General features: G+C 36.7%; 1 protein-coding gene across 1 annotated transcript; it reads left to right on the forward strand.

Annotated features, from left to right (window-relative positions):
- The first annotated feature begins 5857 nt into the window (after nucleotides 1-5857).
- LOC126753148 (zinc finger protein 225-like) lies at nucleotides 5858-25756 on the forward strand. The gene is made up of 7 exons (XM_050464352.1): nucleotides 5858-6193; nucleotides 20365-20647; nucleotides 20727-21029; nucleotides 21326-21495; nucleotides 23717-23882; nucleotides 24553-24636; nucleotides 24945-25756. The coding sequence occupies exons 1-7, from the start codon at nucleotides 6008-6010 to the stop codon at nucleotides 25130-25132; spliced, it is 1380 nt and encodes a 459-aa protein (XP_050320309.1). The 5' UTR covers nucleotides 5858-6007; the 3' UTR covers nucleotides 25133-25756.
- The last annotated feature ends 1322 nt before the right edge of the window (nucleotides 25757-27078 follow it).

Below are 27078 nucleotides of genomic sequence, written 5' to 3' on the forward strand. Positions count from 1 at the left end.
CAATTTTGACCCTGGCTATATTCAAGTCTTATCATATCATTTTTGGGGGTAAAATTTAATGCCTTTGGCGTATTTAGTTATTGATTTGTGTACTTTGCTACCGTTATATGGGTAATGAGCGGGCTTACCATCCGATTTCATCCATTTTCAGACTGTTGGTAGGAGTTTTTATAATATTTGATTATTGTAGCTTAAGTCGTTTAAGATATATGTGCATTAGACAGCAGGGCCACGGCCACTTTTCCAAACTTTTTTTACCCACATATGCCCCTTGCTACTGTGATCCCCTGTGCCAAATTAAAGTTTTATACAGCTTAATTTAGTGCTTAGTTATGGCACATTATAGGTTTTCGGTTAATGGCATTTTGTGGGCGTGACAGTGCTTCAATTACGCCCATCTACGAACACGTACTTTTTTTCCATGGAACTCGCATACCAAGTTTCATCAAAATATCTCAATTTTTACTCAAGTTACAGCTTGCACGGACGGACAGACAGACAGTCACCCGAATTTCAACTAGTCTCGTCATCCTGATCACTTACTTATATACTATACATACATATATATAACCCTATATCTATCTCGATTAGTTTTGGGTGAAACATACAACCGTTAGGTGAACAAAACTATTATACTCTGTAGCAACATGTTGCAAGAGCATAAAAATAGATTATCTAGGAAAAGATCTATCATTAAATCAGTGTTGCGAGCTGTGTTTAGCTTGTATAGAGGTGGCTTCCGGTACTGATTCCAATTTTCATTCATTCTTCTAAAAGAAAAATTTTCAAGAAAATACAGCAACAAGAAACATCTTCCCGAGTAGCCAGCTTAACAAACTCCTCTGCTGCATAACCACCCTAAAGCTATTGAATATACATATATTCAAATAATACTACGGAAAAAATATATTTTTTTATTACCAAATGAGTTGAAAAGTCACTGTTATAACCAAATTTTCCACGTCAAAGCCATCTAATATCGCATAATTATAATGTATATTAGTTGTGAGGATCATTCACTTGGGAGTGGCCAGAAACGATTCTTTTACATATGGTTCAAGCAGCTTACGACTTCCAGTCTTAGACCAAGTATCCTCTGGGTAGCCAAAAAAAATATCCGTTTAAAGGCGAGCTAAAGTGAGAAGGCGAACCACCCCACCCCAGGGTTGTGCGCTGGGTTTGGGACCCGCCACGTAAAAAACCCTACCAATTAAAAAAAAAAGAAAACATACTCGGACCCCCCTTTTGACGACAACCTCTGCAAACGTGTTAAGGATTTCTCTTGTAGCAATCACCAGTCTAAAGAACAACAAAGCAGCGGGAGCTGCTGGCTTGTCGGTCGAGCTATTCAAACACTGGGGCGAAGAACTGCTAAGGAGCATACATCAGCTTCTTTGTAAAATATGGTCGGCCGAAAGCATGATTGACGATTGGAATTTAAGTGTGCTCTGCCCAATCTACAAAAAGGAAAAACCCACAATCTGCGCCAACTACCGTGGGAAAAGCTTCCTCAACATCGCGTATAAGGTCCTATCGAGCGTATTGTGTGAAGCTTAAAGCACCCCGTCAACAAACTGATTCGACCTTATCAGTATGACTTTAGGCCTGGAAAATCAACAACTGACCAGATATTCACCACGCGCCAAGTCTTGGAAAAGACCCGTGAAAAGAGGATCGACACATACCACCTCTTCGTCGATTTTAAAGTTTCTTTTGCAGCATGATGATTTTGGTATCCCCGCAAAACTAATACGGCTGTGTACGTTCAGCAATACCAACAGTTCGGTCAGAATCGCAAAAGACCTCTCCGAGCCAAGACAAGGCGACTCCTTATCGTGCGACTTCTTTAATCTACTGCTAGAGAAAATAGTTCGAGCTGCAGAGCTTAATCGAGCATGTACAATTTTGATGGCGTAGGCCAATGATAAGGATGGAAGGTAAGTGGGTTCCCACGTTACTGTTAACAGTTCCGAGGTTTCCTTCTGAATGTTACAAACTTCATAGGCAAACTAACATACCCTGTTCAGGGTATAGAAAGTTAGCATTAGCTTGAATATTTAAACTTTCCGTATTTCTCTTTCTTTGTATGCGTATCTACTTTTTACTTAGTTGTGTTGTCCTTTATGCTAATATTTTACAAAATCATGAATTAGCCTCAAATTGAGTAGACGATCTAGGAAAATTTGAATTGAAAATCGTTTCATAAATCTCCAATCGACAGAGATAACGACTACTAAATACTTCAATAGTTTTCTACACAGTGAATACCTTTATATTTCGGTGGAGGTCTTCGTTTTCCACATAGTAAAGCCAATTCACTTGCAGAGAACACCATCCCGAAAGATTTGAATAGTACTAAATTTTCATGCAGCTAAGCAGCCACAGATGTGTTACCATACGACCAGATCAGCCTGAGTATTGTCTAATAAATGATCAAAATTCATAAATAAACTTATATAAAGTAACATGGTTTTACTTGTTTCAAAAAATTGATTCTTTAATATCTTATTAAATTCTACAACACCTCTAGAATATTGTCCTAAATTTTCAAGTTGAACCAAGTAATAGTTTCGGAGATACAGTCTTGAGAACTTCTGCGCTCGAGACTAGCTAGGCTAAGTGCACCGTCTTTAAACGCGTTTTTCTTAAAACTGTGTTTTTGAAGTCAGTTGGCAAGATTTCTCGAGAACTACTCAAGCGATCTTCATGAAATTGTACATGGGTTTTTGAGATACAACTCTTAAAGACTTGAACTAAACCTTTTTTTTTTCAATACAACTATTTGAAATAAAAAAAATGTCGCATTATTTTCAGTGAAATTTTCATTTTTCTTGTAAAAATGTCTGCCAAAAATACAATTTTCAGTTTTTTCCATCGTCCAAGTTGTAAGTTAAGATTTTAACTAAAACTGCCAACGCGTACGCATTTTTTTCCGAGGAATCACCGAAAATGGCTTCGCAATAGCGAAGTTTAAAATATTTTTTCCAAAAATTTCAGAATTTCCTTGTTAATAGTGTATGTTTGTAACAATATAAAGTTCTAATAAAATATTTCATTTTTTATATGAGAAAAAAATTGTTGAAAAAAGGCTGTTTTTTACCAGAGGAAACCCATGCAATAAGGCAAATGAACATTGATAGCAGGCGAAAAGTGTGAGTAATTCTCTTGTGACGTCACTTTAGCAATGAGCTGTGAATAGAATGACAATGAATTGTTAAATTAAGGAATTTTCAAAACAAAAAATCGTCAGTGGACTCATTCAGAATATACGCTAGAATGAGTAATAAGAACAAGAAAAAAATATAATTTCTAAATCATATAAATATATCAAACTGTTTTCACTTTTTTTTGAAAGGACGCGTTATTTTAACGTCGAACTCGCACTTTTTGCGGCCTAGCCTTTTCATCATAGTTTCTTCATAGCTTGCCTTACTAACGCTTTTTTGTTATTACTCATGTGAGTTTTTATAACGTTTGTTTAGTATAATTTCTGAGGAAAAAATATATTTACAAGTATATAGTGTATATATGTATATACTCGTACAGCCAAAACGAGCACCACTATTTTAGAAATGCGCTCAAATTTATATAAATTTATGTATTTTAAAACCCTTACAAATTTGAATTCTTCAAACCGTTATTTTTAATACATATATACAATTTATTAAATACACATATAAGAAAGTACATATCTATAAGCAACAATAACAAAAATGTTACTAATTGCATAAAAGTTGAGTGCCAGTCTTTGTGCGTTTCAATTACTTGTAAAAAGGAAATAAAAGATCTCACCAAGTTTTTCCGCAGCACACATCACTTCCTCAAGAATAAGGGCGGAGTTTAAGAAAGAGACGCAATACACATGCATATGGGCGACTAGAAACAATTTCTTATTATTCTTAACTCAGAAATGTCTCGATGCCACTGTCTGTATGTATGTATGTACGGATGTAAGTACTATATAGCGGCAAAGCTGCTCACAACATCTCCCGAACGCTACTGCCAGCCAGCTTCGAGCAACGACATTGAGTATTCTACGAGCTCTCCCAGAATTTGGAGCCGTTCAAACGGAAATTATGAATGGGATGTTGTAGTACGAGCATTCTTGGCCAGCGACGTTCACGGCCAAAACCGCACTAACTAGACGCACACACACATGCACACACGTGCACACAAGCTTAAGATTTTTTCATTTCATTTCATCTTGACTCGTCTTACCGCTTTCGACTCAATTGCTGTAACTCAAGAGAGCAGGAAAAATGGTCAAGCAACAGTATAGCTATGTATGTACGTATGTATGTTTGTGTGCATGTGCTTATAAACGGATATATGCATAATACCAACATTACTACGTGTGGGCTTCCTATTTCATTCAAAAAGTTGCTCAGCCAAACACTTAACGTCTTCCAAGACGTACGAAACAGTAACAGAAAACCAACAATAACAACAACAAAAAAACAACAAAAAGCAACAAACGAGCCAAACAAGGCAACAGGTGACGGCAATGCGGCAATACGTCGAGCGCGCTGCTTTCTTAAGCCGCTTTACAATTGTCTGGGCAAAAAGTCAAGCGCGCTGCCTGGCTACCTGTGCTCCGGCGCATGTTCGCCTGTATGTTTGTATGGATGTATGTATGTATTTGGAGTAGCGCACACTCAAGTACGTACTACGCTCGCTCCATATGACGGTGGCTGCCTACAGCCAAACATACATACATACATGCGGGCATATAGGCGAGTATATTCAGATGCTTGTTTGTAGGTATGTGCGTATGTGGCGCGAGTATTTGCCGCACACTGCTCGCCTGCATGCACCTGTGTGTGTGTGTGTGTGTTTGTATGTATGTACGATCAATCGATTAAATTAACGTTGTGTAATGTTGATCTTGTTTTTGGTAACGTATTGGAGCATTGAGCTAAATGAGCTTAGCTGAGTAGCTCTTAATTTTCGGTCTTGCATTTAGTGCGGCCTGTATCAGGTGTGTACGCTGCTATGTATTTCATTCCGAAGGTCATGGCTGGTGCGGACAATCCTGATCGGACAGTATTAGTTTAGTGTTGAAGGAAAAGGGTCCTACTACTACCACAACCACGACAACTACAATTTGTACGTTGTTGTTTCGTTTGTTTGAAGTATAAATCGCGTACGCGCTAACGCAAACTCGTTCAATACTGTTTATTGGAAAATACAAAATACGAATTAGCGTGTCGGCTTTTTGATGTAACGTTTTAGAACAATTATTAAATATTTTATTAATAAACAATAAACGCAAAAACTGATTTTTATGCGTAGAAAAACAATTAATTTTGTTTGATAAACAGTTTTTTGAAAAACAAATATTTCAACACAAACAGCAACAAACACATAACGCACTAATGGCGTAAGAAAAACAATTTTGAGTGCAAAAATTTATGTAGGGACTTAATAATAATATTAATAATAGTAATTTATATAATAATAGTTTTAAAAAATTATACCAAAAATAAAAACAAATAGTTTTGTGATTACTAAAGAAACAATAAACAAATAAAAATTAAATAAAAATTGATAAAATAAAAATAAGAAATAATAATATTAAAAACAAACAAAAACTTGAACAATTATTAATAAAATATAGAAATAAATAATAATAATAATGTTATAAAGCAAAAAATTAAAAAAAAATTTATAAAATAGAAGCATAAAAAATATAAAATTAAAAAATTAATAAAGAATAGGAAAATAAAATATTAAAAATAAAACACAAACAAAAAATAATTTTAAATATTGAAAACAATTCAAAAATCATATAATAATAAAAAATTAACAACAAAGTATAGAAAAATAATAGAATTAAAAATAAAAAAACAAACAAAAATTAATTTTAAAGTTTTAAAACAATTTTTTTTTAATCAAAAACAATAAAATAATAAAACAAAAAATTTTAATCAAAAACAATAAAATAAAAAATTTGAATCCAAAACAATTCAAAAACATTTTTTTTTTAACAAAAACAATTCAAACAACAATGGAAACGTGTGTTTTAATACCAAAAGAGCTGTCGCTCGCCGCCACAACAATAACGGCAAATCACGAGGCCGAAATCACAGTGTGGACAACATCATACATCGAGCAAGGCACAATTTTTTATCCCTTTCAAGGCACGATACGTTGGGACAAGCTGGACGCATTTCAATATCTCGATGAAAATGATGTAAGTACAACAACAGCACAAACAAAATTATGCAAATTTCAAGCTACAAAGCAAATAAAGACTTATCTATGTACATACATAGAGAAAGACTTATGTATATGCATACATACACATATACAGAAATCTCTGCAGCCTTAATTAGTATGAAATTGCCAAGAATATAGTTTGAAATTAAATTGAAAATTATTAAAATGAAATTAAAAACGTGAAATCAATTTAGTTACAAGCGACGGGGTTTCGTATTACTTAAATGCTAGCGGTTACGGAAGTCGTTAGTTGCACATACAAACATACATACAGATTTATATGCAAAATTGCAGAAAGTAAAAATGATATTTTGATAAACAAAGGGTTTACTTAGATTTTAGGAAGTGGCGTATTGATTGAAAATTAGTAGCAAGTTAAAGTGTTAACAATAGATTAGTTTAGCTTAGGTTAATCTGGCAGGCCAAAAAGCCACGGATAAACCAGTTTGGTCTTTTGCGATACCAGATGGAGTTAAGTCCAAGAGGAGTAGTTATCCTTTAGGATGCATGAGCTTGTCGCGAATTTTAACAGACTCTGTGGCCTCACTATCGGTTACTCTTCCATTGAATCATGCCGTAGAGACCCCTGATGCTTAGAGCGTGGTCTTGCCAATGCGGGACAAGTGCAGAAGGGTTAACAATAAACATAAATTATAATAAATAAAATATTATAACTTCAAAAAACACCAATTTTGAAGCGAATGACAAACAAACGCTCAATACGGATAAAATATCATGAATACTGTTCCACAACAGTGATAACATCTCAGCTGTCAAACGTTTGTTATTATGCCATATATTTGTTGGTGCTGTTTTGAGCGAATTTGAGGAAAATAAATTTTTTTATTACCTAAAATAGTTCTTACATTATTCTATTTAAGAATTGTGAAAATTATTATATATCATACGTGTATTTGTTGTACGTATAGTCATACTCAGCGACATTCAAGCGACACTTAAAGCGATCTCTGTGGGCGAGATCAAATCGCTACTGGTGCAGGAGTGCATAGAAGGGCCGAACAGTCTATCCATATCACAACCAAGTGCACCTTATCTGGGTGTCTGGTCACAGAAGTATAGCCGGGAACGAACTGGCTGATGAGCTCACCCGCAGCATCCACCAACATGGTAAGACCTGAATCTTCTATTGCGGGGGGACCAACCCAACCAATAAAGGAGCTGCTCTGCATGGATGAAGGAGTGGGTAGGGATTAGTTTTGGTAACAACTTCAAGGCATGCGCCATTTCAAGTTGCTAATGGGTGGTTACAACCTTTGTAGGTTTAAATATGTATGTGTTTAACCCCTCAAGGGGCAAACTAAGGCTGATTATCGCTTTCTACACTAGTCATTGCATGCTCAAGAAATACTTATTTAACATGGGTCTATGGATTTTATCAATATGCTGGTGCTAAGTGAGTCATTGTGACTTAAGAGAGGGCACAATAGATCTTGGGTCGGGGTGCAAACCTCATTTATTTCTCTATTTTGTATCAAGAGTTGCTTAGGTTAAGGGGTTTAAGGCTAAATCGTTAAAATTTTGCTTAGCTTAAGAGTTTAACCATAAAAGCCTTAACCTATCATTCAAATAAATCTGTGTTAATAAACGATCAATCGTATTATAAATAAATCCTGTGTTTAGCGTCGATCCATTCTCACCATATGCGCGTAATTGGCCTCTGCGTTTATTTTTTTTTATTTTTTTGTTGAGTTTTAAGAGGTGTTATGGTTCATAGGGGTTGTTCCGCGAAGGAACTCTCAACCAACCTAAGCTCGTATGAAACTAAGATTAATTACAACATTTAAATTAGCCTAGAAAACTAATTGGAACAGCTAAGAATTCAGTTTCGCCTCGACAGTTAGCATTTCCCTGCTCCTTTATAGGTTAGCTTTTAATTTCAAAACGAATTTATGAAAGTTGAGAAATATAGTTCCACTATTCTCGAAAAATTTTCAAAAAATTAAGCTTCTTGAACTGATTTTGTGTAAATATCAAAGCTAGTCAGATATTACGTAAGTCAGGGGCGATTCTGAGATTATCAAATTTATTTAACTGGAATAACCGTGATTTAAAGACTATCCATATTTATGGTATTTTTTAAATTGTTTGAAATAAATTTTGTATAATAATATTTGAAAAATAAAGGTATTTTTCTATAATTGTGTTTATATACACCGATTTGGAACAACATAATCAAAAACATTTGTAATAAACATGAATGTAACAATAATATATACATACATATACTTTTGTAGTATTATAAGTAGAGTATGTCAAAAATGTCTACCAGAATTATACTATGATTTCATAACCTAAATTCATCTTACGGACATTTTGGTCTAATTATTATCATTAATTTGAATTCAAAAGTAATCGACCTTTACTTTTGCGACACACTGTTTATAAGTCTGGAAAAAGGAAGTTGATTGTGGGTTATTCGAGTTCAAATTAACTCAAAAAGTCTTGCCTACCAGAATTATACCATAAATTTCTAACCTCAATTCATCTTACGAACGTTTTGATCTAATTCTTAAATAGAATTTGAGTTCAAAAACTGATTAACCTTTACTTTTGTGACAGACTATTTTAAGCCTTGATATAGGAAGTTGATTGTGGGTTTCTCAAGTTAACTCAAGAAATTGCCAGCAGAAAAAACGACTGGTATCTTATAAGGATTCGGGGATCGGGCCTCGTCGGTCTTTCTGTCTGTCTGTTATACGCGATCTAGTACTTCCGAAACTTTGCTCCCATACTTTTCTCTCTAAGCAGCTGCTTTTGTTTGGAACCGATATCCGACTACTATAGGCCATTGCTGTCACACAAACTGACCTATCAAAATCAAGTCCTTGTATCAACACTTTTTAATTTGACGAGATATCTACTTGAATTTTGACACGTATTATTTTTTAAGACAGCAGCACAATATTTGAAAATATTGTTCGGATCGGATCACTATATCATATAGCTGCCATGTAAGCTGATCAATCGAAATGATGTTATTGTGTGGAAAACTTATTTCTTGGACAAGATATTTTAAGGATCTTATTGTCCAAGACAAGGCTACAATATCCAAAGAAATCGTTTAAATCGGACTACTATATGTCGCCTCTAGTAAAGATACAAGCTAAATGTTCGAAATCATGTTAAAGATTTATGCCCTTTTATGCTATAATAAATGCAGCGGTGAAGGATATTACAGCTTCGGTGCATGAGAAGTCAATGTTTATCTGGTTTTTGAACATTTTTGTTATTTTTAACTAATATTTTATTTCAAATCCGCGTTTTATGTTAACCTTCGTTATTATCTTGTAAAATCTAAGTAATATTTTTAACACTTTTTCTAATAATAAAATAATAATAATAAATTAAAATAAAATCTCAATTAAGGAAAAATATTAAAAAATAAATTATTTGATTTATTTTAATTAGCATTTAACACGGAGATCACATTTAATTTCTCTACCTTAACTGATAACGGTTATTTGCATGCATTTATTCATATTAAAAATATAAAATCTAATATTAAATTTAATTAAAAATATTTATGTGCGAAAAATCAATTATTTATATAGACACAATGATTTTAAAACCATACAAAACATATTTACATTGCACCTACACACACACACAAACACAGACATGAAAAATTCACATAATTAGCCGCAAACAAATTCATACAAATACCCATAAATATGAACGCATGCAACAGTTTTAACGCTTAACATATATTTATTGTTGTAATTTTGTACCTGTTGAAAGTCGACAATTTCGTATAATACAGAGGGGTTCTAAGTACACTGTAGCCCGCATACCGCCCGCATAGAAACACACCTTCACCCTCACCCAGTGGATGGGCAGTAATTCATTAAGTGTCTGTGGGAAAATTCCCACGCTTCCCGATTAAACGGGATGGCTGGCTGTCAACTCTGTGTGTATATGTGTATGACTGTATGAATGTGTTAATAGTGTGTCTTCATATGGCGTAGCATGCAATTCCGTCAAATGAGCATAATTGTCTTAAGCATTGGCGTCTTGAGAAAAGTCTAAGTATAACGTCTTTTCTTTTCACGCTTGGTAAGCACCAGCAACGACGTTATTACCAAGCCGTTTGTGAGTATGTAGGTGTGTGTGCTTGTAAATAGCTATTAACTATGGGTAGTTGTACCCACACATACAATTTATGCGTTTTTAGTTCAGTTTAATATTTGTACTTCCCGACTGCTATGCACTGCATATACACATATACATACATATGTGCATATGTGTATGTGTGTGTGAATGTTGCAAACATTACGTGGGGTAATTTAACATCAAAATTCAACTATTAACCCACCCTTCCCGTTTTCCGTGTGCAACAAGTGTAAAAGTAGCGTTTTGAACAATAGCTTTTTAGCATTAAGAAAACATGGGAACTTCTTAAAGAACGTCTTCACGACGGTGTCTTTTCGCCGTTATGGGAGAATGACCACGACTGAGAACTTTTTCTTAGACCACATATGTGAGTACCGGTGGGGGTGAATATACATACATACATACATACGGACATGCTTGGACCGCCGACCTAAGTGACTGCTGTTGACGCCTTACCGCAAAACCGTCAAAATTAATTCAACTGGTTATCAAAAGTCAAGCGATCTAAGCTAAAAAACACACACCCTCTAGCAAGATGCGTGGGAATTTGATGAACATCAGCAATTTATGCGCTTTGATCTAATTTACATACATACATACAAATATATTTACATATAAATAAAAAAATAAATGCCGTTACGGAATAAAATATAAATGCCAGTCTTGGATTTTTAAATATCGAAAATTAATTTTTCATGAAGTACTATATACCTTTGGGTGCTACAAATATTACCCAAATGTTTTAACGGCAAAAAAAAAAAAAAAAATGTTTTCTCAGTTGTCCGTTGTAGTGTGGAAGCGTTTCGGTCAAACACCTTCAGCACATACAATTTTAGATGAGATTTTCTCGAATCTGTATTTTTGCAATGAGACGTCGATGGTACTCGAAGACTTCGGTACGCCTTCTTCTTTATTCTTTATCGCTTATGCGGTTATAGCCGAGTTTACAACAGTGCGCCAGTCGTTCACCTTTCCCTGTTTGACGCCAATTGGAGATTCCAAGTGTAGCCAGGTCCTTCTCCACCTGGTCTTTCTAACAGAGTGGAGTCTTATTCTTTCCTTGCTTTTCCCGGGTACTGAGTCGAATACTTTCAGAGCTGGAGTGTTTTCGTCCATTTGAACGGCATTATCTAGACAGCGTAACCGCTGTCTCTTAGTTCGCTGAACTATGTCAATGTCGTCGTATAACTTGTACAGCTCATCGTTCCATCGAATGCGGTATTCGCCGTTCCCAATGCGCAAATCGCCATAAGTTTTTCGCAGAAGCTTTCTTCCAAAAGCTCGTATCGTCGACTCAACAGATATTGTCATCGTCCATGCCTCTGCACCACATAGAAGGACGGGAATATTGAGTAACTTACAGAGTTTGGTCTTTATTCGTCGAGAGGGGACTCTACTTCTCAATTGCCTACTCAGTCCGAAGTAGAATCGGTTAGCAAGAGTTATTATGCGTTGGATTTCGAAGCTGACATTGTTGTTGGTGTTAATACTGGTTCCAAGTTAGTTAGTTAGGTTCCAAGTTGCCCTCGTTCACTACCAGACCCATTTGCTGCGCTTCCTTATCCAGTCTGGAGAGAACAGAACTCACGGCACCGATGTTGAGGTCAATGATATCAATCTCATTGGCGTCCGCCAGCAGCTGTACACTCTTATAGAAGATTGTACCTTTTCTATTTTGCTCTGCAGCTCGTATTATTATCTCTAGCAATAGCTTGAGGAAGTCACACGACAAGAAGTATCGTTGTCTGAAACCTCGCTTGGTATCGAACGACTCGAAGAGGACATTCCCGATCCTAACGGAACTTTTGATGTTGCTCAACATCAGCTTATACAGCCATATAAGCTTTGCGGAGATACGAAGTTCAGACATAGCGGCATAGAGGCAAATCCTTTCCGTGCTGTCGAAGGCGGCTTTAAAATCGGTGAAGAGGGTATTTTCCAAAATTTGGCGCATGGTGAAAATCTGGTCGGTTGTAGATCTAAAGCCACACTGATAAGGTCCAATCAGTTTGTTGACGGTAGGCTTCAGTCTGTCACACAGTACGCTCGATAGAACCTTATATGTGATGTTGGGGAGGCTTATTCTATGGTATTTGGAGAAGATTGTGGGGTCTCGCTTTTACTTTTACTCTTAAATTCCAAACGTCCGACCATATTCTACAAAGAAGCTGATGCATGCTCCTTATTAGCTTAATAGCCGCTACTTTATATCAAAATGTCAACAGAGTTTTTTAATAATTTCAAATATATATTTAATAAAGGCTTAAAGAGTAAAATTCCATACCCTCTTTCGTACTCTCAAAATTTCAAAAATTAAATTTAGGCGTTTTTGTGTCCTGTAAGCCTCACGCTTGAACAAGTTAACTCACAAATGCATCCTTTATGTCACCTCCACCAAATAGCTGTGCCAATTACCTCAAACACTTATAAACAACATAAATAAACAAACTTGCACACACACATGGACAAATATTTGCACGCTCTAAATAAGTCTGGTGTGCACTTGTTGCATTGCTGTCAAAAATCTTCATCCATTTTCAATCAGTGAAAGTGTGATTTTCCGCACACTTGTACTGGTTTAGAGTCGCCACGCAAGTGCTGTCAATACTGTTGTCACAACAAACACAACAACTATTACGCATATAATATACTATCGATATGCGGTTACTACATTTATGGCAGAAACAGGCATTAGTTTTAGTCATTGGCGTTGGTTAAGTTCAATGTCCGTGACGCTAGCAGACGATTGCACAACGCACAATCCATCATAATATCAATCACATAACATATTGGCTGATGACGATGCTGATTAATATGTGTGCAAATATGTGCAATGTCAAAGACGTTATGCATTTGTGAATTGAAGTTATTTAATATGCCTGCGAGTAAATGGCGTGACGTTGTGATGACAGAACAAAACCAAATCCCACAAGTTTAATGTTAAATCCCACATATTTATGCCACAGCTGACCACGGCTGGCCTATTGACTGGGAATTGATAAGATGAAATAAAATGATGAGAATTGATGGCATTCAATCGTGGGATAATGGTTTTAGATTTCATTGAGAAATTATGTAGAATTGCAATTTATATTGCATATAAGGATATATGCATAGTTGAAAGCGTAGACCACTTCATTCATGACTCATGAACCAAGAAACCAGACGGTTGGTTGCAAATGCGGAGATGGTAGGCTGAGAAGACTTTGCAATAACCGTCTAAGCAGTTTTGTTCTGGCTTACCCTAATACAATAGTTGCTCCATCATTTCAAAGCAAGAAGACTGAAATGCTCTTAATTCTGGTTTTCGGAGATTCGAAAGTTCTTCACTTTGATACCAGTAGAATGTATTAATCGTTGTATCACGCTTCGCAGTTGTTAAGATTCATTAATGGAACTTATACAAGTATATTATCTATATTTGTTCCTATTACTTCTGCAAGGAAAAATAATAATTTCAATCTCTCCTGTCTCCGTTAACCGATTTTTTCGCCTCTATTTTTTTCTTTGGTCTGAATTCAGCTCCTAACTACCTTCTCCAGTTGTGGTTGTGATCTGCTAACGCATTTCTGTCCCGGCGTGTTCCACTCAATAACATTTTTGTCATGTCATAATTTGTGTAAGTCCAATCCCAACCCATTTGACTTAGGATTTCAAAGCACAACTGATTTTGTTATGTGCGGCTCCATTGTGCTTGATTGGTAATAATATTTCGGCAATAAATATGTTAAATAGTATTCAGGGAAGACAACGATTGGCGAAGAATTGCAGTATTTGTAAATCACGAGTGAAAACATTCAGTCTTACAACCAAGGAGCAAAACAGATTTGTTATCAGATTTTAAAAAACGAAGTTTTGTTCGCATGGATAATTGAGATGATATATTTTTGAGCATTCCAAATGCTTGTTTTGCTTACCGATGCGGTCGAAGTAGTTATCGTAGCTCCAAGATACATATAACAAGAAAACTTAGTCCGTAATAATTATGGTAGGTTTGTCTTTCGCGGACAATATATCCCTTTCCCATTGCTATTCTCAGAAGTTAGCGCATAAAATAGTCTTAGAGTTTCTGGTTTTAGCTCATTATTTCTTCATTTGCTTCATAAAATGGTCCGAAACAAGCCTTTAAGAAGTAGTCAAATCTGTCCTAGAATCATTTCGTCCGTCCGAATTAACGGCTCATATCTGTCTTCTATGTGAGGTTATTGAAAACTCAGCCCATTTTAGTACTCAATTCAAAGTATTTCTGAAACTATTGTTTCTAAAGAGGTCTTTAAGTCTGAAATTGTTTACTCTGTTGATGCTGCTTTCAAGAACAAGATAAAATTTGATTGTCTTAAACCTCAAAGGCAGACGGATGATATTGCTTGAGGTGGTAACAGATGAAATCTGTATTCATCTGCTGACAACGTCCATTATTCGGCAGACATAATCGCCCAGCAGAGTCGGTAATTCTATGGATCGGCTTTGCACCACGTTTAGTGACGTCGCACAGTGCGCATTGCAGACGCTATTGCTGCTGTGGCACAGAATATCGAAAAAGACCCGTATGAGTCCATACGCCATCGAGCGCAACGATTGTAGCCGTACTCATCCACTTTATGAAGATTTAGTAAGGGATCTTGATTTGCGGGTTTACAAAATCCAACTTCTGCAAGAATTGAAGCCGAAAGACTACCAACCGCATCATATGTTCGGTGAATGGGTCCAAAACGAGATGACAACCGATTCCGATTTTCACAAGAAAATTTATTGAAAATTATGTTCAGCGAGGCAGCTCATTTTTGGTTAAATCCCTATTTTAATAAGAAAAAACTGATAATGCACAAGCTACTGTTGAGACGTCGTTACATCCCCAAAAAGTCATTTTTTGGTGCACTCTAAGGGGAAACCATAGTTCTACAAAAATGGTGAACGCTATATAGCCCTGATTAAAGAGGAAGAAGGTCCATATTTCTTCAAAAAGGTAAACGCTATAGAGCCCTGATTGATGAGTTTTTCATACCTGAATTGGAGGAAGTTGATGTGAACAATCTTTGGTTCCAACAAGACCATACAGCCAAGGGAACAATCAATTTATTGAAGGAAATTTTTGTGAGCGCAATACCTTGCGTCGCGGGCATGTGGCGTGGCCACAAAATTCTTTTAATCTAACACAGCTGGACTGTTTTTTGAAGGTTGTGTGAAGTAGCTTGATTCCGCCCCGATTAACGCCTTGGAAAAGAATTTTTGGCACGTTATTGCTTTTATACGAACCGTATGCTCCAAAAGGGGTCGAAAATTAAAAAAAAATTAAATTGAAAGCGTACAAAATACAGCTTGCGGAAGAACTGAAGCCGCTGGACCCTTTCAAGCGACATCTTTCCGGTCTATGGGCTCTTGAAAAGTTGCAATAAGATCCGGCGCTTTCGGACTAAATTTTGTTCAGCGATGAGGTTCATTTCTTGCTCAATAACAGGTAAACAAGCAAAATTTCTGCATTTAGGACGTCGAGCAACCGGAAGAGAATCAAGAGCTGCCATTTCATCCAGGTAAAATAACGGTTTGGTGTGGTTTGTGGTCCGGTGGAGTCATCGGTCCATAATTCTTCAAAAATGATGCCGGTGAGAACGTAACCGTCATCCATGATAACTGACTATTTGATGCATGAAATTGAAGCTATCGATCTCGGCGAAATTTAACGCCATTTCCCAAACATCGCCACATATCAGTCAACAGATTTATTGAGAGAACACTTCGGTGAGCAGATAATTTAATTTTTTTGTCCGGTGGATGGAGAGAGCGGGTTTTTCTAATAACGGCGCATCTTTGCGCTTAGAATGGATCAAATCGGGTGAAAACGTGTCCTAGACCCATATAACTAAGTGCAAGAGTATGAAATATTGTAAGAATATGAAATGTTCGTTTATACGCGAACTTAGCTTTTCCTTACTTATCTATTTATTTTTTGTCTTTTATGACTCGGCGGCTTTGACTTTTAAGCAAGTACCTTATCGCACCCAGCTTGTACCGCCTATCAATTGTTGTGGCACATAGAATTAGAAAACTCTACTCAACCACACCATTTCTGGTATGCCACTTAAAAGCTCTGCATAATGGCAAAATAATCGTAGGTGAAATGTAATATTTATTATTTTTTTGTTATGGCACAAAGCTACGCATGTTTGTGGCTTTATGAGTATCAACGCCATTTTCGGTACAAATCCAGCTTTGAAATAAGTGTGCACGCAAACAAACACACACATAGGTACATGTATATATTTATGTATATACAAGTATTCAACCGTATTTAAAGTTATTTAAGTATATTTATTTGAATGTAGAGTCTTTACATTAATGACTAAAAATCAGTAGTTGATGTTTTCGAGTTCTTTGTTGTTTTTTTTTTTGCTTTTTTGTTGTACCTGCGCTTCCTGTCATTGTCAAAATCAGAAACAAAAGAGCCACCACAAGAGTCAACATTTAAATTGCATGACTATAACTTATGAGTTTATGCACGAAAGGTAAACAACGAGCACTTCTACGAAACATCAAAGAGATTCGACTTTGCTTCAGCTGAAAATGAGGCTGAACTTGAGCTAAGCCAAACTGAGCTGAGCTCTGGTGAGCTGTGATGAGCTGTGTGGTTCTGTAGCCGCTTGATGCTTATGTCGGTGCTATGCGCCAAGGTGCGATGATCTGTTGGTAGCAAATATGTATGTATGTATGTATGTGTGAGTGTGCATGTATGGCCAAAAGTTGATCTCACTTGCTGCGCATAAAAGACGAATAATATCAAAACGCGCTTAAATAATTTGAACTGTAATCAACTCATCATCAAGAACAGAACAACCGCACAAGGCAGCATCGCACAGCAAACAGCACAGCAGCCGGCTTCACGTCATTTCAATCATAACAACAGCCAACAGCGGTAAAGCAACAGCTGCAACAACAATAATAGCAACAAACACAGCAATAACACAGTAGCTTAGCGTAGAAATACCGTCAATCACGAAACCTATTCGTACATAAGTGTGGATAGCAACAAGAGGTTAACATGTATTTAAGTAACTACCGATGAAAAACCAACAACAACAACAAATCGACAAAAAATTAATAAGAAATTATGTTGGCGATGAGTGCGAGAGTGGAGTAGTAGCGGAAAAAATGAATTAGTGCTTGCATGCGTAAAGCAGAAGTTATCAAATGCTGCCTGGGTCCGTTTTTCCAAATGTCATATTGATTTTGTTGTTGTTGTGTATTTTTTGTTGCAACAAGTTACCTTATGCGCTTATTCGAAAATTTCCACTTACGGCTGCACTTATGCGCATGATCTTTAGCACTTTCATGCTTAAGAGAATTAGTGTAATGTTGTTGTTTTTTAAGTGCTTGAGCTGCAGCAGCAGTGGAAAGATTGTCGTTGAGAGAACATGTCGTTATTATTGATTAATTTTTCTATGTAGTCGATGTACACTCATAATTTCACTGAATTGTTACCTTAATCGAAGGTGTTTTAAGCTATTTTTGCTTATAATGCCGGCAAGAGGCGCAATATTTCCGTTTTCTTTTGCAGCCAAATGCATTATCTGTGGAATCCAGCGCCACGTCCATAAAGTATTTTTGTTGTCCGTGACAGAGCAAACCTTATTCAAATAATATTTTGCTTGGATAGTAGTCATAATTATATTAAAATCAGGGTTCCAGGAGTCTAACGACAACAAAGAAACTACCAACTTCTTTTTCTCTACACCAAAATTCATTTGAGTGAAAAGTGATGCTTGAGCATGTTCTCAGAATACTCGTATTTCTTCTTTTCCCACAGCATCACTCCTTAGCAAATAAGCGATCCAAAGTGGATATATGTATAAAGCCGCTCTAGGAACCATTAAATGTACAATTTTACTTAGAAGGCTGGTTTACATAAATTGGTAAACTAACCTTAGGTTAGTTAGGCTACATGGCTGATCGAAGTTCGCACGTGGACAGCTATTTGTATGTCGTTCTTTGTGAAGCCATAGAAAAGAGGGACTCCTATGTTCGAGCTTATAAATTAGCAAAACGCTTAGTAGCCAAAAAACAATTGGCATAGGCGTAAAATTTCAACTCCCGCCAGTTCGGTGGGATTTCTGAAGATATGCGCTTCCAAGTGTTTAAGTCTTGATCTACAAAATACCAGACAGTCAAGAAGGAAGTGTTTATTTTTTTCCAACTCATCTTCTTCCTTACAGCTTCGGCAAATGGCGTCTACTAAGATTCCCAATCGTACAGCAGGGACGCCAACAGGGCAATGGCCTACTAAAAGTCCCACAACTAGGAATATGCTAGCCTGAGGGCAAAGAGATCTCCTGCGATTGATCTTGGGCCAAAAAGGCTTTTGCGACAGCGGAAGTACCGATGATGGCCCAGCGCTGGCCAAACTTCCGCGAAGCCCAACGATTTATTAGTAGACCATAAGAGGTACGGGAGATGGCGGTTTTAGGGTTCCTTTCTTTGTTAGCTCATTAGCTTTACAATTTCCTGCGATTCCGCTATGGCCCGCACCATCATTAGTCTTATAACAAAGACACTCGTTGCTATTGACAGTGAGGTTAGGTACTCTCCGATCAACCCTGTATGCACTGTAAATGAGCTTAAGGCTACTATCGCCGCTCTGCTATCTTAGTAAATGGTCACTTCTCTGAAGGAGGCTGCACTCCGTAACAGCAGATCTACTACTACTTTAATGGCTGCAACCTCAGCTTGGAAGACAGCTAGTCAGGAATTCGGAAGCTGGAATTGACAGAGAGCTCCTAAACCCCTCCACCAACATTCACCCAAGACTAACTAACTAACGATCCTGATTTTATTTGGATGTTTTTGACTGAGTGCTAACCCCAAAAAACTCGCGTAACTAGTATGTTGCAGGCTGAGCTCTTAGTTTGTGCCGCTAACAAAGGAGTGACAAGAAAAGTTTTCTGAAGGTTGGGTCTACTTAACCAGAGCGAACCCAGATTCATATGCCGTTTTTCACAATTAGCTTTCTTCAGACCTTTTTTTGAAATATTTTATGCTACTCGAAAAATATCGAGGGGGTTTTGGTGTATACGAAAAGAGATTCTACGAAAATATGTGAATATTTGTGTCATAACACCAAATACCGAGTGGCTTCGACCAAACATCAAGCTACTGTTGTTGTTTTTGTGGCGACAGAATTCTGCCGAGTTGATGGTCCTTGACCGGTTAAAAAACCGGTCCATTTCGGTTACGTAGACCCAACTGTCGTGAGAACGGCCATCCACCTGCTCCAACCTCCTAGCCAACAATGCCTTCAAGCGACGACAGCTGTTTTCGATAGACCAGACGAATTCGTTTATGTATTGTAGAATATTGTACTAACTCATGGAGACAGTAACAATTCTGAACCAGTCCGAGATTGGCAAGTAAACGAATAGAATGACGAAGATATACTTGGAAGAAATATTTAGAAGTAAATTGCTCGAACGTAAGTCGAAAATAGTAATGCTCTATATTCGATCTGAACACGGATGTACGGAATAAATTCTAAATTATCAATTAATAGGTTTAAGATGAGTAGGTGACTGACCTTTTAGATCCGAGCCTAGTTGCAGGGCTGCCGATCTTGCCCTTATGCTGATAATTAGGTTAAACTGGACTTTTCTCCTTGCTTTAGTCGTCAACCTCGTTCGTTGTGATCACGGGGTACTGTGTAAAGGTGACGTTGATGTTTGGGAGAGATAGGCTAAGTTTTCGCATCAAGACCCTATTGAGGTTTTTAGAGGCTAATTAAATGGCCTACCATTTGTGCGAAAGCTTTCGAGACTGTCTGTTTTCCAGCCTTTTCATTAGTAACTGCTTTTATTGTGCAAGCAACTAGGAAGTTCTGCTATAACCGCGTTCGTGGTATCTTCCCCAATAAAGAAGAACTAGGAAGTCATACATTTTAAACGATTAAATGTTAGAGATTACGTTCATACTTTTTCAATTATAGACAATTTTAACAAAAATTTACACTCTCAACATTTCTTATATTTTTAGATCCGGCATCGTTTCGGCTTGTACGACGAGATCTCCGATGCATTTCATAAACCAGTGCGTAGCTGTAATTGGATACGCTTTCTGCGTGTCTCAAACGTATGTGATACAAATGTAAATATGATTTGTACGAAAGTGAAAGGTGAACCCATATATGAGGCGATAAAACCGATAGCAGCGCATCAGGAACTTGTTGTATTCTACCTGCCCGAAAGACCTGAAGAAGTCTTATTCATGCGCATGCGAATATCTATGTATCGTCAAACGATGGATTCCATAATGAAAGGTACATAACTATTGACTGTTCAAGTGGGTACGTGGTCTATAATTATTGTTATTTTTTTTTTGTTTTTGCTACTTGTTAGATTCGCCAATTGATCTTTCCGCCTCCCTGCTGCACCGCATCTCACTACCCGTCTCGCCGGTTTCGAGTAGTGAAGATGAACACAAGTCAATATCGAGTGATCTATCCGGTTCGGTGATATCATTAAATGAGCCCGTAAGTGATGTTATAAACTCAACAAACTGTGAAAAAGTGATCCGTGATCAGCGAACGCCGCAACGCACACGAATCGGCCGAAGTGAACGCTGTTTGCTGCCTTGTGATGTTTGCGGGAAGGCATTCGATAGACCTAGTCTACTTAAGCGACACATGCGAACGCATACAGGTAGGCAGGCAGGCAGACGCGCCGCAGCGGTGCAGACGACTACAATTGCACCTGTTGCATTTCGTTAAAAGTAAAATAAAAGCAACAAAACCAAGGAATGCATTCCTGGCGTGGCTGTGTGCGCGTGTGTGTGAGTGTATGTATGCGAAGATTTTGAGAGTGTGAAGTTGCTGATTTTCTGTTTCGAAAAAAAATATATCTCTTTTGTTATATTTGCTTTCAACGCGATATTATTTTGTGTCCGAAAAGTTATGATTTTAAATTCGATTTTTTTTTTTGCTTTGGTCCAATTGCAGGTGAGAAACCACATGTGTGCATGGTTTGCGGGAAAGGCTTTAGCACGTCGAGCAGTTTAAATACGCATCGGCGCATACATTCGGGTGAAAAACCGCACGAATGTCAGGTGTGTGGCAAGCGGTTTACGGCCAGCTCCAACTTGTACTACCATCGAATGACACATATAAAGGTGAGTGCAGCCTTTATCAGTGCAATGTAAAATAGTCGGCAGGTGTATATCAGTATACAGGGTGAGGCAATATGGTTTAAATAAGATATTAGCAATATTCGTCTGTCTATCTGTTTATATGCGAACTAGTCCTTCAGTTTTTGCGAAATCAATTTGAATGCATACGTTCTTATCTTTCCAAGAAGTTGCTCATTTGTCTGAACCGCCGATATTAGACCTTTATAGGATACAGCTGCCATACAAACTGACTGGCAGCGCTTTAATCTTCGAATATATTCTTCAGGTCGGACCACTATGCCATATAAAGGCTCTGGAAATAATGACCTGTGAATTTCTTCAGTTGTTTGAAATTTAGTTCCAAGGCAGAATGGGGTTAGGTATTGTTGGAAGCTTTCTTTTACCTCCGATGGGTTCTCAATACACTAAAAAATATCCAAATTTGCTTACCATGACTACCAAATACTTAAAACATCATTATATTGTCCCTTCATGCTTAATTTTGGTCAGTTAAGCCCTTGGTGTCCTCGATGAATAAATAGATGAATCATAGTGTTGGAAACTTTTTGACCAAGACTCACTAGAAACAAACGTAATCATATGTATTTCGGATTAAGGAAAGATGTAGTTTATGGAGATATTAGATTCAACGTGTTGTTGCGAATGTTTTGTCTATATATACCTATACAAACATTTGACAATATTTTCTGGAAATTTGAAATTGATCGGTAAAATACTCCCAAAACTGTTTGTAAAAACTTTTTAACTTAGTGCATGCTCCCGGAACTTTCCTTCCTTTTCTAAGGAATTAGATCATTCCTGAATTAATCTATTGTAATAATAAAGTTGGGAGAATGGTGCCATGAGTAGAAGTTCACGCAAGTGAGGAAAATTCTCTGAGCGTAACAAAAAATATTCGTTTGAAGGTGAACTAAAGTGAGAAGGCGTAACATCCCTTCCCAAGGTTGTGCACTGGGTTTGGCACCCGCCACTTAAAAACACACCCTTCATGAAAAGAACAAAATAGCCTCGGTTGAGAGACAACCCTTTTGACCTACTTCGGACTGAGTAGGTAATTGAGAAGCAAAATTTTTCGTCGAGAGAGTCCAAATTCTACAAGTCACTCGAACCAACATCTTATGAGTCTCATTATGAGTTTCCGAGAGAAAGATTCTGCGGAAGATTTATGGTCCTTTACGCATTGGCAAGGGCGATTACCGCAGTCGATGGAACGATGAGCTGTACGAGATATAGGACAACATTGACAAAGTTCAGCGAATTAAGAGACAGCGGCTACGCTAGCGAGGTCATATAGTCCGAATGCATGAAAACACTCCAGCTCTGAGAGTATTCGACGCAGTACCCGTCGGGTTAAGCAGAGCAAGAGGAAGGCCTCCACTCTGTTGGAAAGACCAGATGGAAAAGGATTTTGCTACATTTGGTATCTCCAATTGGCGGCAAGCAGCGAAAAGGAAGAACGACTGACGCGCTGTTGTGAACTCGGCTATAACCGCGTAAGCGGTGTCTACGCCAATAAAGAAGAAGAATAATAAATTTGTTTGCTTTCGGAATTGAGATAATTTTAGGCAAAATATCTTACACATCACCAGATATCTCTCTCGGAGTTCTTTCTGGAGATCGGTAACGCGATCAAGGGAATCCAAAAATTTTCAAAATGAAATTCTGTAAGTGTACGCTTTTTTCTGGCTTGCAAGTGTATGTAACCTGTTAAGGAGTCTTATGAATTAGTTTTATATATGTACATATGTATGCTTTTTATGCTTAACTCTGAACGTGCTTTGTTTTCGATTCGACTTACAATCATCGTGTGTTGCAAACAGGTGCAAAATAGTCAAGCCCATCCGGGGTTAATAAGAGCAACATTATTGATTTTTAACCCTTTGCATTTTTACTGCTTATTTCTTTTTCACTTTCATCTCATCTAATACAATTTTGAATATGAAATTTGTGAGAGTTTGACACTTCTACTCATAAACGGTCAAATAAATTTTTATTACATCTTCTTCTTCTTCTTCTTAATTGGCGTAGACACCGCTTACGCGATTATAGCCGAGTTTTTATTACATACAGTTACTTTATTAGGCATACAAATCTAGAGCGTACTGTATTAATATATTTTCTTGTGTGTATTTTTTAGTTTTTGTATTTTTCTATTTAAATTAATTAATGCTAACAAAATGTCAAATTTTTACCTTTTTTACAGGAAAAGCCGCATAAGTGCAATTTATGCTCCAAATCCTTTCCAACACCCGGCGATTTGAAATCACACATGTATGTGCATAGTGGCTCGTGGCCATTTAAGTGTAACATTTGCTTCCGCGGTTTCTCGAAACAGACAAATCTCAAAAATCATCTTTTCCTGCATACAGGTTGGTACATTAAACACACATTTAACACTATATGTATGTATATGTATGTATGTTTATATATGCATGAATGGCATACCTACAAGGTATTTGACGCATTGCTTCAATAGCAACAAGTTGCTGTTACATTTAATGGTTGAGTACTTATAAGTACACAATCAGCTTAAGATTTATTTCATAAGTAAATACATATGTGCTTATCTATATACATATGTATGTAGGTATGTATATATATATGTATATATGTATTATATGGCATGCATAAATATGCGCAAATAAGCGTTGAGTAGTTATGTGGGTACTTTTTGCTCATACAAACTGGTGAACCTGTATGCCCACACACCTACAATGACAGCGCGTTTGAGTGGCATAAGTCCAGTGAAATTAAAATTATTTCTATAAAATATATTGACAAATAATGATTGCGCAGCTGCTAAAAATTATACATACCACACGTACATATGTATATATCTATTTTTTTTTTGCTTGGAATTAGAAAATTGTGAAATTAGCGCAATTTTGAAAAAATTTGTCATTGAAAAAATTGGCATTAACCGTTATATACTTTTTTGCTTGCGCAAATACAAAGTAAAACTTTGCAAATTCAAAGTAAAACAAACAAAAAAACGAAAAAAAAAACAAATCATAATAAATTTTTACATTGGCATTGCAGGCAACAAGCCCCATGGTTGTGAATTGTGCAACAAGAAGTTCGCATTAGCGTGCAATTTACGAGCTCATATGAAAACACATGAAGGTAAGTTGAACTACCACATTTTTTCATTATACCACATCGCACATACACACCACACATACACACACGCGCATACAAACAGACAAACTTGCAGGCATATACGCAGGCGCAAAGCCGAGCACTCATATACATATGTATGTATGTTTGCAACTGCTGGCCAGTATGACGTATGTATATATACACACATGTCTGCTTGGTTTCTATGTGTATGTATGTGTGTGTGTGTGTGATTGCGGCGCACTTCTAGAGCAGTCGCACCAGCAAGAGCAGTGGCAGCAGCACACAGCATTAATTTCCATTCTTAACTTCAGGTGATCCACAAGATGAATGTGTTCGCTGCGGCAAGGTGTACGTTACACTAATGCAGGGAGTCTGCACAAGGTGCTCCGATTCGAACAATTCAACTGACACTGACAACAAGACTGGTTTTCAATCGGGGGGCGATACAACCACAGAAGATGAAACCTCAAATGGCACAACGGAATGTAGTGACAAGTAAAAAATACAAAAAAATGCAACAACAACAAAAACAATAAAACAACAACAACAAAAACAATTTAAAAAACAACAACAACAACAAAAACAACAACAAAAATCGACAGCAACAACAACAAACTTTACAACAACAACTACCACGTTGGACGTATAAAATCATGAAAATGAAGCAACAACAACAAAAGCAAAATAAAACCGAAAAACGATAACGATAACAACATGCATGCGGCGCATACAAACAAACGCACACAAATCAACAAATAAACACCAACAAAATAATGACTGCTGTAAATACATATATATGTATATATATAAATGCATACATGCAACTATAAATATACATACTATACATATAAATATAAATACTTATACTATACTATGCACATATTAAGCTATGCGGGGGGGTTGTTGGCATATTTATACAAACAAGCAAATAGACATTCAAACATACCGACATACTTAGTTATATAGCTAGTTATAAGCTCCCCAGTGTACATTATACTCCACTTAAATATAAGCTAGTCTTAAGGATATTTATATTTTTTAAGTGACAATACAAAGCCAGTATAGCACAAGCCAATAAAATAGATACTGACAATTGTTTTTTTGTCCAAGTACAATAACTGAATGCAAGTGTTTGATGTTGCACCGCCGCTGTGGCGCATACATATATGTACATATGTACGTATATATGTATGTCTGTATGTATGTGGTGGCCGCTGTTGCTACGCTCATTGGCGGCAAATTTGGTTTGTATGTATGTACACACGTATGTGAAATTTTTTGCTAGCACTCAGCCTTTCGACACAATGACAGGTATGTATTTACAGCTTTGGGCGGCTTATTGGAAACGCTATACTTTTTAATTGAACTCTTATAAGTAAATGACTATTGAATACATGTTTAAGAAATAATTAAAGATCAATTTTGAAAAATCGATTTTTATGCCCTAAACAGGGTATATAAAATTTGCCACGAAGTTTATAACACTCAAAAAATGACGTCGGAAAACCCTTTAACCCCGTCTGTATCTCAGTGTTTAAGATATTGTTCTGAAATTTTAGACACGTCCTTTTCTCGGACTGCCGATATCGGACCACTACAGCATATAGCTGCCGTTCAAACTGATTGATCAAAATGAAGATATAGTTCTTTTTATACCCTTTTACAATATAAAATATGCACCTGTAAAGGATACTATAGCTTTGGCTTAGCTACGGTTGTTTCTTGTTTTAGATATACATATGTACATATATCATTTATATATTTATAGTTTTGAGAATTTTCTCCGAAAATTTTATGTTGATCCGTCGTTTGAAGTTAGAAAACATCGAAGATACTTTGTTAACTTAATTTTGTCCAGATATTATACATACCGACTCAGATATGGTGTCAAATTAAATAGATAGAATATGATTGAAGTTTTGCACTGCGACCTGTGGTCCATTGTGCCCTCTCAATGCGTTCGCGTATATACAAATGAACTTACAGACGATCATTAAATCGACTCAGCTCGTCGCGTATTGGTAATATGAAAGAAAAGTGAATGGAGATAAAGATACCGTTATATTAGGGATTGGGGTTTGAACCGATTTAACTCATATCATATTTAGCCAGTCGTTACTAAAATATCGCATATACCTAAATGAACTGTTTTAAGTCAACTGGAAAGAATGAAATCACTATATTAGGTATGACCTAGTTTTATCGATTTTTGGTATCATGAGTTATTGAAAAAATGTGTATACATAAATTTTATTAAGTATGGTATAGGGACTAGTAGAAATTTTAACCCGATAATAACCATTTTCGGCAGAAATATATCATATGTATGTTGACATCTTAACATAGAAAAACACTATATTTTCTTTAAGATAACTCACATATTGACTGATATATACAGTATAAAGTCAACCGAAAGCTCGAGCATTGTAAGATTTTTTATCGATT

This window comes from Bactrocera neohumeralis, chromosome 3, assembly GCF_024586455.1.
Source record: "Bactrocera neohumeralis isolate Rockhampton chromosome 3, APGP_CSIRO_Bneo_wtdbg2-racon-allhic-juicebox.fasta_v2, whole genome shotgun sequence".
In the NCBI taxonomy this organism is placed as follows: domain Eukaryota; kingdom Metazoa; phylum Arthropoda; class Insecta; order Diptera; family Tephritidae; genus Bactrocera; species Bactrocera neohumeralis.